Source organism: Cryptomeria japonica, chromosome 3 (genome assembly GCF_030272615.1).
Source record: "Cryptomeria japonica chromosome 3, Sugi_1.0, whole genome shotgun sequence".
Taxonomy (NCBI): domain Eukaryota; kingdom Viridiplantae; phylum Streptophyta; class Pinopsida; order Cupressales; family Cupressaceae; genus Cryptomeria; species Cryptomeria japonica.
The window spans coordinates 490,822,318-490,834,602 of record NC_081407.1 but is presented as its reverse complement, the minus strand read 5'-3'; the positions used below and the strand labels follow the sequence as shown (position 1 = coordinate 490,834,602).

Sequence of the window (12,285 nt, the reverse complement as noted above, 5' to 3'; positions counted from 1 at the left end):
ATGGCTTGAACTCATCTATTCAATGAAAATATTTACAAACATCATTCGTGATTGCCTTAAACTTCTTAGAGACTTGTTTTTGACATTCAATTAGTTCTGGAACATTTAGCACATTGATCAAAATAACCCAATACTCTATTGTAATCTGAATGTCACTTGGCTGAAAAAATGACAATTATGTCTTTGTGACTCCTTAAATGTCAGTGAGGTATACGTCAAAATGTATCCTCTTCATTGAGAAAAAATAATTTGTTGCATTTGTGAGGAAACAATTAAAGCAATATTTGTGGGCACCATAATGCTTGATTCTTGACTTGTCAGTTATGCTCATTAAAACAACCTTGACGTGAAAAGGAAGAATTCCTTGTACTTCTCAAAGCTATGTCATAAAAGCTCATATTCATGCTCGTTCTGAGGCCTCAAGAGTTCAATCTTCATGCACACCATTATGCATTACTTGCAAAAATTCTGTTCTACATGCTTCTTGAATTTGTACTTCTCAAGGTTGCCATGATGCTTATGTTGTATTGTGCTGAGATGTTTTCAATCCGACACTTATCAAGGTTTCCTTTTTTGGTTTTCAATAGAGGAAGTATCGGTGAATTGCTTTTTCTGGTTTTGGATATGAGGAATCTACTATGGACCACTGTTGCAGGTTTTTGATCCATAGTGGCAATCCACATATGATATTCCAAAAATGATTGTGGTTATTTTGGTGGGCTAAAGATACTTATCAAATCCAATATTGTAAACTTATAATGGTGTTTAACAAAGTTTATACACTAAAGCCACAAGGTTGAGGTTAGGTAGCTCAAAAGAATGCATCGAATTTGGAAAGTAAGACTAGATGGAAGAATGATGATTAGAAAAGAGGAGTGACTAATCTATTTAAGAGAATTGCTGAAACCTGAAAAGTCTAGAAATTGTTGTTGGCATTGTGTTGTCATTGATGTCAACCGGTATAGGATGTTACCGGTATCACTGACATTTATGTCAACTAGTGAACAAGAGGTTGTTGGCATTAGAGGTTGATGTCAACCGGAATAGAAGTTGGACCGGTATGCTGAGAAGTTGCAGAACAACAGGACTCCCATTGGATGAAGAATGCAGTCATCATGAGAAGAAATGACTGACAGTGAATGTGCCTACATCGGATCACATGTGCCTGTTTGAAGAGATGCTGCACAAACAGGGAAGTCACATGAGTACATTGCAGAAAGAAGATGGTGTCACTCCACCGGTAAGTGGAGCTTATCTCATATTATGCATTGTGTGCGTCATAGTCCCTTGAGATAAGGTAGATGAGGCAAAGGCAGGTGTTTGAAGGTTCACACCGAATGTACCGGTGATTTGAGGGAATGCCTTAGGTGCATGAGATCAAGGTTATGCACTGGACCGATAGAGAGGGCATGTTGAGATGCCGGTACAGAAGGAGTGTGATGTGTTTGTAATCTTGACAAACCGGTTGTGAAGTAGTCCAAACTGATCATGGAGAGGGCAAGGCTAATCAGATGCAGTCACAGGAATGGCCGGACTAAAGATGGTGTCTGGTGAAGGTTGATGATAGAGTGTCATCAAGAGTGGTTACCAGTATGTAAGTCCACCGGTAATATGGACAAGGTGCAGATGCAGATGTCTTCCCACCTTATGGGAATGAGCATGCTATGGATAGACATGTTTGGCGACCAGTCAAGGGGTTCCACCGACAGTTCAACAAGTGCAAACATGGTAAGGTAACCGACAGAGAGGTGAAGTACTGACATAAGGGTTACACCGACATGATAGAAAAGGAGATGGCAGGAAGGTTAACCGACAAAGTGATTTGTGCCGGTAGGGTCAGTATGTGTGTGACTAGTTATGAGAGTGGTCGGTGACTAAGTTGAACCGACAGAGCTGTATGCCAAGGTGGATACCGACAGTAATGCCACGAGGAGGTGAAGTGGCGATCTTGCACAGGTCGGTGTAGTGTGACAATGAAGTAGTTGAGGTTGGTCCGACATAAATGTGACTGCTAAGTTCGAGGTGGAGTTGCAGAGGTGCGCGACAAGAGATTAAAATGGACAAGAAAGGATCGAGGATAGATTGATCGAGCAGATCGAAGTATTTGAAGCAACCCATCATGCCATTAATGGTGATTGACCAAGAAGTATGCAGACAAATTGTTTGCAGGTTGCTGGAGAAGGTGTGTTCTAGAAGGCGCGTTGATGACGGACTTGTGCAGATGGATGTCAGGAAGATCAGATCGAGCAAGATCTGATTGGATTTGGTTTGCCTCGAGGATGGTGAGGAAACCCTAATCGCCTGGATTTTGAAATGGGCGTTGGCTGGAAAACATGGCTATAAGTATGAAGGCCAAAGAGATTGTTTGTTGCTGCTGGATAGAAGAATATTGTGTTACTACGAAGCGTGATACTTCCGCATGTAAAAGCAATATTGCTGGAGAAGGCGTGTTCTAGAAGGCGCGTTGATGACGGACTTGTGCAGATGGATGTCAGGAAGATCAGATCGAGCAAGATCTGATTGGATTTGGTTTGCCTCGAGGATGGTGAGGAAACCCTAATTGCCTGGATTTTGAAATGGGCTTTGGCTGGAAAACATGGCTATAAGTATGAAGGCCAAAGAGATTGTTTGTTGCTGCTGGATAGAAGAATATTGTGTTACTACGAAGCGTGATACTTCCGCATGTAAAAGCAAATCAGCCAAGTGCTTAATGAGCATCTGAGAAGTGAGTGAGAGTAAGGGAGGACCAGGTTGAAGAGTTCAGCCGGTAGAAGTGCAGAATTGGTAGTGTTCATACCGGCAGAGAAGAAGAAAAGTATTGCAGAGAAGCCAGGCATAGAACCGACTGAGTGTAGTACCGGTGGAGTGTAACAGAGCAGCTGAAGGAAGTGAGAACCAACAAAGTGGAAGGTGAACCGGTAAGCAGCAGCAGCGAGAAGAGAGATTCAGTCAGAGCAAGCAGAGAACTGGTAAGGTTGAGGAGATACCTTACCGGCAGGGAAGTTTGTTTTGAGTTGTTACAAGATTCACTTGTAACTAGATTACTACTTGTGTATTTGATGTTTTCATTGAGATCATTGAGTTGTAGCTCGGTGCAGCGGTTGTAGCTCCTTTGGGTTGTAGCCCATAAATCAGGTAGGGGTTGTAGCTCCTTGGGTTGGTGCCCTAAATCAGGGATTGTAGTTCCTTTGGGCTGTAGCCCATAAACAAGGCAGGGGTTGTAGCTCCTTGGGTTGGTGCCCTAAACATTGTAACAGAGTTTCATTGTGAGGCTGGATTGGAGCAGTAGTCTCCAGCAGCATTGCTCACCGAGGTTTTTCCCATCTTGGGTTTTCCTCATATATCCTGGTGTTATGTGATGTCTCTTTGTGCGTTGGCTTTTGTGTCTAATCTCCTCACTAGCCGGTAAGTCTGTTCTGAGTTAGATCTAATAACCGGTATGCACACATAGGATAGGAAATGGGAAAAGTTTGAGAACCACTGATTCACCCCCCTCTTAGTGGTGCATTGTGTCTAACAATTGTAAAGTCCTGAAATGAAACAAAACTAATCCCGAATGATCTAGATGTGTTGTGAATAATACAAAATAGATATTAAAATATGAATAAAAGAAACATAGATATGAAAATGCCAATGAGCAATAAACCATGCACACACTAAAGTCATCAAACAAAGATAAAATCACATACACACAAAACCAACAATCTATCTATCCTTGAGGAGAATTCACCTAGCACCAATCCTCTTGAGTGCCCCTTTCCTAGGAAGATCCTAGGGAAGATTAGAGTGGGTGATCCTCTCTAAATTTGGATGTCATACAATGTTAAAAAACAATATCTGATTGTTGAAATGAAAGAATTTACAACATAGATCTCGCAGCAAGTCTCCTCTTTTTCTCCCCCTTTTCCTCCCCTTTCCAATACAAAATGGCTTCTTTTTCATAGAAAGGCTCTGTCAACAAATCACAATAAAATAGAAAAGGATAACTAAATTAGCTAGCTAAACAAACTCAACTGGTTTAGATCTACCCAACTTATTTAGAAATAGTAATTCTCTGTACGAAATTTAACCAAAATATTGGGAGATTTAAAATCTCTAGTTTCTTTCTTATTCTAGTTTATTCCTACAAAGTTTGTGTTTTTCTAATTCATTTATAAAGGAGAACATCATTGCAATAAATAATCACACATTATTGTGTGTGACATAAATTAAAGCATCCTTTTTGATATTTGTGCTTAAGACTCATGTCGATTATGATGCTAGAAACAATTGTTTATTATACTATTTGAGTATACCATATGGAGCTCTGCATTTGGTTTTTGGATATCATGGTTATCTAATATTCTTTATGATCATTCTTTTCATAGATACTAGACTTGGAGGACTCTCTATCACAGTTGAAAGTTATCCATATTGCTGGAACTAAGGGGAAGGTAATCCTGTTTATCATTGGCTGTTTTTCATGATTAAATAATTTCATTCTCAATGTTTGCTAGTTTTATTGAAAATGTGTAGTAGCCCAAAAATTATTTTTTTGTGTTTTTTGATAGTTATTTGACAAGTGATAGTTTGAGATAGCAATGCATACATGGAGTTTACATGCGTAATCACCATATAGAGACAAGTTGTCTATTCCAGAGGTAAACCGGCTTATGCTAAAATCCAAAGGTTTATGAATAAACCATTAAAACTCAGCTACCATGTTTGATAGTACAATATATATTTAAATAGAAATAATACAATTTCTGACATGGTGATTTGTTGTGAACAGCAGATAATATTTTCTGGAATCATAAATTTCACATTTGTCACTTGCAATGCTGATTCCAAATTGTTGCTTTGCTCCCAAAATTGTTGCAAACCTTTAATAATCTGTTCTCTTCAAAAAATAAGATGCTCCTATACTCCTAGCATCCTATGAGTAGGGACGATTTTAATTTAACTGGGTGCTGATTTTCCTTGTCCATGTCACCAACTAGAATTCAAGTTTAATATGTTGTGATCCTGTTGTTTATGCAAACCCTCGTTTTTGGACGTCAATTGGATAAAAAGGTTTCAGATATTGATGACACTTTTGAGGATATTCACTTTCTCTTTGATGACATTACCAGCACATCGATTATCACATTAGCATTGTCTTTGGAGATTGTTCTTAATGATTCTTTGTAGTTGTTTGGATTTGTTTCACTTGATTGCATTGTGACATCCTTTGATTCAGACATATGGACACTTGAGTGGTTTTCAGAGGCACAAATCATTAGACTTTTCTCCTCATCTCTCTTGAGGGAGTTTCTTTTGTATCTACCATTGGATCTGTTTCTTCGTAGCCTAGGAGCAACATTATTTGGTAGTTTTGGATCATCTTCACCATTCTTCTTCATGTTAATGTGATAGCTATGGTCGGATCCTTCAGGCCAACATAGCAAATGGAAAATGTGTGAATGGCCTATCAGCCTTACACATTTACAGAGTCTGATTTAATATGATCCTTATCGACTTTGTAACTTCTATTTGCATTTATATCTATCCCGCCACTCTTGAATAATAAGATGTGTTTATTATGATGTGATTAATCCCTAACAAAAAGACGTGTTGATTAAATAAGAAGCCGACTTTTGATATAAGTCGTGTTGGTTGATCAAGTCGTGGTGGGTATATAGATCCATTCGTTCAATCATCTTCAGCAATTCAAATCAATCATCAAGCAGACCGTGTTCCTTCTATTGCAGATCGAAGTACATACATCCTACAACAGTTCACATCATTCACTCAGCAGTCCGTTAATATTCATCTACAGCAGATAGAGGACTGTCTACAACAGTTGTGAATTAACTAAGGAAGACCAATTTTCATAGCAGATTGTATATTCTCTATTGTGGATTGTTGCCATTCATATATAGCTCTCCTCCATCTAGTGTGTCGAGCTAGTGGGTCCAACTTTGTGAAGCAAATTCATTGTAAAGTCACTTGACATAGTTGAGATAATAAAGACATACTTCATTGCTGGGTTTTTCACCTTCAAGAGGAAGGTTTTCCCAGGGTACATTCTGTGCAATTGTGTTTGATTTCCTATCTATCTAATCTGATCACTAAATTTAACATGGTATCAGAGCCACGGTGAAGAAAGATCGTGATCAAATTTCCCTACAACTGAGAAGTTTTCTCTCATCTCTCACCTTCAAGGAGATACTTTGAAGCCTCTAAAATGGTGATAGGTCTTAAAGACGAGGATAGGCTTGAAGGCGCATCAATCTTCACCTCATGGAAGTTTAGACTGCTTATTGCACTTGAAGAAAATGATCTTCTTCAGTTTGTGGAGGATAAAGACTTATCCGAGCCAGAAGATCAAGAGGAGAAACTTCAATTCAAGAAGAATGCCATAAAAGCAAAGAAGATATTGATCGTCTCTGTGAGGGATCACTTAGTGCCTCTCATCTCCAAGATGACAACTACGAGAGATATGTTCAAGACCTTGGAAGGTCGATATGAGCTTAACAACACAAGTAGGGCTCTTGCATTAAGGCAACAACTTCATCAAGTAAAGATGGCGAAAGGAGAATTTGTCATGTCATTCTTCATGAAGATTTCAGAACTGAGGGATCAACCAAGTGCTATTGGAGATCTAGTGATTGATAAAGACCTTGTCATATTGGCATTGAATGACCTTCCTCATTCATGGGAGCCATTTATTCAAAGTATAAGTGGAAGATCCAAATTGCCTAAGTTTGATTGTCTTTGTGCGGATTGCATTCAAGAAGAATCAAGATTGGCGGACAAGGGAATTGTCAAAGGTTCTCAAAATGAAGACACTCATGTTCTTGCCACCCAATCTACCAAGAAAGGAAGGAATTGGAAGAAGGGAAACTTCAAAAGGAATAGAGATCAGAGATTACATTCCGCACCTGATTAAAAGAAGAAGAAGAAAGATCTCTCTCGCATCCAGTGCTTTAGGTGTGACAAGTTTGGTCACTATGCAAGGGACTGTTTGACAAGGCCTAAGCAATAGATGGTGAACGTTAATGAAGTCTCAACTCAGAAGGAAGTTGAAGATAACTCTAATGGATTCCTCTTCATATCTGCCTTATCAAGAAATGTTCCTATGGATAGTGATACCTGGCTGATTGATAGTGGAGCTTCTAGACACATCACCGACTATCAAGAGCATCTTTCAGATTTGGTGGAGTCTAATCTGCAAGTGATCATTGGAGATGATGCATGCTATTCTATAAGAGGATTTGGTGCTACATCACTCAACCTAGAATTTGGAGTCTCTTCACCTAAGTGATGTCTTATTCATGCCGGGGATCAAGAGAAATCTTGTGTCTATTTCAGCCTTGGAGGATAAGGGTTATCAAATTGCATTTTCAAAAGGGAGAGTTCTTGCATGGCCAAATAACTCTAGCATCAAGATTGCTCGTGTGATTGGGAATCGTCATGAGTTTGTATAAGCTCTCCACTAATCTCCACTAATCTTGTTCAAGCTCTTCTACATGATTCTTCTAGTTCCAGCGAACTATGGCATAGAAGACTTGGGCATCTACATTTCAGGGCTCTTCCATCATTGGAGAAGATGGTTAAAGGTATTCCTAAACTCAGTCATGTACATGATGGTACTTGTAAAGGTTATGCTATGGGTAAAAATATTAAGAGTCCATTTCATGGTAGTGAAAGTAGGTCTAAAGAAATTCTAGATCTTGTACATTCAGATTTATGTGGTCCAATGTCAATTCCATCCTTAAGTGGATTTTTGTATTATGTAACTTTCATAGATGACTACTCTAGAAAGACTTGGATTTATTTCTTAAGGTCTAAAGAGTCTGCTGAAGCCCTAGGTAGATTTAAAGAGTTTAAAGCTCAAGTAGAAAACTATTATGGGAAAAGAATTCAAGTTTTAAGGTCTCATAATGGAGGTGAGTACACCTCTAGTAGCTTCAATGATTTTTGTATTGAGGCAAGGATCAAGGAGGAGTTATGTGTCCCTTACAACCCTCAACAAAATGGGGTTGCAGAAAGAAAGAACAGATCCCTTGTTGAAGCTGCAAAAGCCATGATCCATGATCAAGACCTTCAAACCTTTCTTTGGACAAAAACTTCTAGAACAACAGTGTATGTTATGAACAAATGTCCTCACCAGATATTGCAAAATATGACTCCAGAAGAAGCCTTTTTCAGGGATTAAGCCTAATGTAAGTCACTTGAGGATCTTTGGTTGTCCAGTGTATGTTCATATACCCAAAGACAAAAGAACCAAGTTGGAACCTTCTGGCAAGAGAGGATTTTTTGTGGGCTCCAGTGAAACCTCTAAAGCCTACCGTATTTACATTCCCGGTCAAAAGCAAATAGAAGTGAGCAAAGATGTTACATTTGAGGAAAATGTCGCATTTAGAAAATCTAAGGGGTCTTGCATGGAGATAGATGATGAAAATCATGAAACTCCTCAAGACACGGACATTGATCATACTCCTGAGATTCAGAGGGAGTCCACTGAACTTGTAGTAGATGATGATCCAATTGAACCTTTGGATCCTATTGATGGGCCTAGAGATATTGTTGTGAACTGGAAGAGACCTCTTTGGGCAAGAAACACTATGCAGAAGGCAAAACAGTTTGCAGCTCCTAGAGGCACATTCAGAGAAAGTAAAAGACCACAGGGATTTTCTAGCTATGTTGCATTGATGTGTAATCTTATTGAGATTGAACCTTCCAGTGTTGAGGAAGCCTCAAAACAACAAGTATTGGAAGATGCAATGGATGAAGAGTATCAATCCATTATTAAGAATGATGTTTGGGATATTGTTCCTAGACCTGAGGGGAAGTCAGTTGTATCTTCCAAGTGGCTGTACAAGATTAAGCATGCAGCTGATGGAAGCATTGAGAAATACAAGGCTAGATTTGTGGCTCGTGGTTTGTCTCAGAAAGAAGGAATAGGCTATGAAGAAACATTTGCTCCTGTTGCTTGCTATACTTCCATTAGGACCATCATTGCTATTGCAGCAGCTAAGGGATGGAAGCTACATCAGATGGATGTAAAGACAACTTTTCTCAATGGTGTGATTGAGGAAGAGGTCTACATTGAGCAACCTGAGGGTTTCGTGGTTCATGGGAAAGAGTCTCATGTATGCAAATTGAAGAAAGCTTTATGTGGTCTTAAGCAGGTTCCTCGTGCATGGTATGAAAGAATTGGCAGATAATTAGTGGGTTTGGGTTTCTGCAAGAATGATGCTGATCCGAATCTTTACTTCAAGGTATTCAATGCTAAAATGTTGATCTTGATACTATATGTTGATGACCTATTTGTTACCGGGGAAGATCATCTCATCCTTAGATGTGTTGTGACGTTTTCACACATCGCCCCATTGCAAATGGGGACCCCCTACTTTTTAGGCCCTCCCGGTCTTTTGGCTTGCGTTTTTGGGGTCTTTTCACAATAGTCTCGTCAGTTTCTCCGCTTTGCAGGTGTTTGTTGACGTGTCTGGAATCGCATTGCTGCAAACTCCATACGGCCAACATAGAATAGAATAACCAGTTGAGTATCCTATCCTCTCTTGAGATAAGGAAATCCCTAGTGCTGTTTTTTTTACGTTTGATCAAAGGGGATAACCTCAAGGTTTCATTTGTCAGGTCTTGACTGCGGGATTTCTCAGTGGTTTGATGTGTTTATGCTGGAAACACAAGGGGGACTTACGGTGAGATAGGCGATTGGTAGATGAGTTCCCTGGAATCTTGATGATCTTTCTTATCAAATGATTTTAGTTGACTTGATACTGCTTTCAATGGGACTGCGGGTTCTCTTGATAAAAAAAGGGGAAAAAGGAGGGAAGGATAGGGAGAGCGAGATACATGAAATGTAAATTCTAACTAAGATACCAGTTTCAGCAAACAGACGGACACCTCCAAATAACTAGAGTAAGCATCACCAGCTACTTGAGCACAATGTTTACATAAATCTAGTGCAATCTTCAAAGGAAAATAAGATTTTCATGTTATCGACTACAACATTAGAACTTTTACATTCATAGTGAGTATTCAATAACCGAACTTAAGCATATAAAAGGTTCAGATTAACCACGCAGAGAGAAAGGCAATCAGCCATTCCCCAATGATGTGAACTACGAGGATTCTGTCGGATGTTTGTTTGAAAATGCTACAGAAAAATGAAAGACATAACAAAATAATTTAAATGGTGAAGAAGGAGACCATTCACTCACAATGAAAAGAAAACAGCCTTAACTTTGCATTAATCCTATGTAAATTTCGCTAGAGCTTCAGCAACAATCCATGAACTTCTTACAAAATGAGGGAAACCAATCCCCTTTAAATAGGCTCCAAAATTGGATGAATGGCCCAGATCTAATCTAAACAAGTGGCCCAGATTCATCCATAAAGCATGGCTGCCCATACCCATAAATGGGAGGCAAATATCAACAACCACCCGAAAATGAGTAATAACTACCCAAAAAGGATAATTAAAACTTATCCAAAATTATCCAAAATTATTCAAAAAGGTGCATTCATAAAGTTTTACATTTTAGTTGACTTGAAAGTCAAATATGACCCTTTTGGCAAAAAGTGCACTTTTCAAAATTTAAAAAGGAAAAAAGTGCATTTTTAGGAAAGCACTTTTTCTTTTCCAGCTTCAAATCCTTTAATCAAAAATTGACTTTCTTCATGCAAATATTCCCGCCAGAGATCTCGACCTGCTGCACGTTCCTCACGAACATACTCCTGGAACCTGATACATAATCTGAAAAGCAGACTGAATGGAGGCATAGGAGGATGGCGAATTTTATATTGCATGCCTTCGAGGTATTGGTCTACCTGCTTCAGACCATCTTGCCAACTGGAACGATTACGCTCAAAGCACAACATGTCCGAGTGGAATTGACCGGCGAAGCTTAGGTCCTTAGTGGAATAAGTGATCTTATTTGTTCCCAATCTTTCTTCCCAGTCTGGTGGTATCACTTCATCGGATTGGTCATTTACCCATCCCGAAACCATTGATCGAAGGATTATCTTGCCAAGTTCCTGCATGGTTTTCAGAATTACCTCGCATGCATTGTGTTCTCTATCAATGATTTCCTTCGCATCATTCTTCATGTTGACAGTCCAGTACCATTCCTTAAGAGTGTTGATGTTATGAGGATCTAGGATGGTGGGTAATGTAGGAAACTGTGCATGGGTCCAGAAAAGAGCGTTCATGAGGGGAAGAGTAGTGGCAGCCACTTCCTGGATGTGGAGGGATTCCCTCTTTACCTCTAATAACTTAACCAAAGTGGTTTCTCGGTGGCGAGCCATTTCCTTCACTTCCTCAAGGATTCGTTCTCCCCTTTTTCTGATGCCTTGTATCCATTCCTTGACAGCCCTCGCGGTGTCCCATACTCCTTCAAATTCTGTTGTGGTCCTTTGTGCCAATGCTGTCGGGGGAATGTGGGATTCAGAGGCATTGTGTAATGGTCTTAGGAGTTGATGGATGTACCCTTCGGCTTGTTCAGCATGGGCCTGATACATATCCTTCTCAGCTGTTAACTCTTCAAGTTGCCTGAGTATGTTTTGCACTGAATCCTTGAATTCTTCTTTTTCTTGCTCCTTAGTGGCTCGTCCAATGGGGACAGTCGTGATGCTATAATTTGCCAGTGTGATCTGATCTGCTGGCTTATCTGCAGGCGGGGTGGCAATGTGAAGGGTGCGGTTCCTTTGCTCATCTTTAGTCATTTTGGAATATGCCTTGGGCTTTTTCTTCCCCTTAACTTTAGCTTGGTCTATGCGTGAGAAGATGTCCTCTAGATCAATAGGTGGTTTGGTGGCGGCCTTGCGTTGGGCTTTGGCAATTAACCATTCTTGAGGCACTGTTTGGGCTGATGATATGGTTAAGTTTGCATTCTGTTCTTTGAGGTGTTCAGCCGACTCATCACAGATTTGCAGCTGTTCTGTTACCGGAGGGGTGGGGGAGGTGCCAAGTTCCTTACTTGCAGCTGAACTTTCTCCCATTTCACTGAACAGTTGTCTGGCGCCTTCGTGTGATGGTTGCTCTTCAGTCCTTTCGAGCTCGCGGGTCTCCTCTGCCCTTTGCTCTCCTTCAACGGTAGAGTCATCTTTGGTTGTATTATGGAGCAGCAGTTCATGGCGGCTCTGTTGGGTGGGTTTATGCACTTCGATCCCTTGAATGGATGGAATCTCTCCTTCCTCTATTGGGTTACCCGACTGGGTTGATTCAATGGCTCTTAGCTCAACTTCTAGCATGTCGGGTGCGGGAGGATCATCAGTTCCAAACGCATCAATGTCACT

At 40.1% G+C, this 12,285-nt stretch overlaps 1 protein-coding gene across 4 annotated transcripts in view; it reads left to right on the top strand.

The window, feature by feature from the left end:
• Positions 1–12,285, top strand: part of LOC131044540 (folylpolyglutamate synthase) — a 267,458-nt gene that overhangs the window by 28,053 nt on the left and 227,120 nt on the right. For 3 of the 4 annotated variants that reach the window (XM_057977897.2, XM_057977891.2, XM_057977894.2), the window contains one exon: positions 4,368–4,433. The exons of the other annotated variant lie outside the window; for it this stretch is intronic. In XM_057977897.2, the coding sequence (XP_057833880.1) occupies positions 4,368–4,433 (66 nt within the window). The remainder of the gene's footprint in view (positions 1–4,367; positions 4,434–12,285) is intronic. 4 annotated transcript variants of the gene reach the window in all.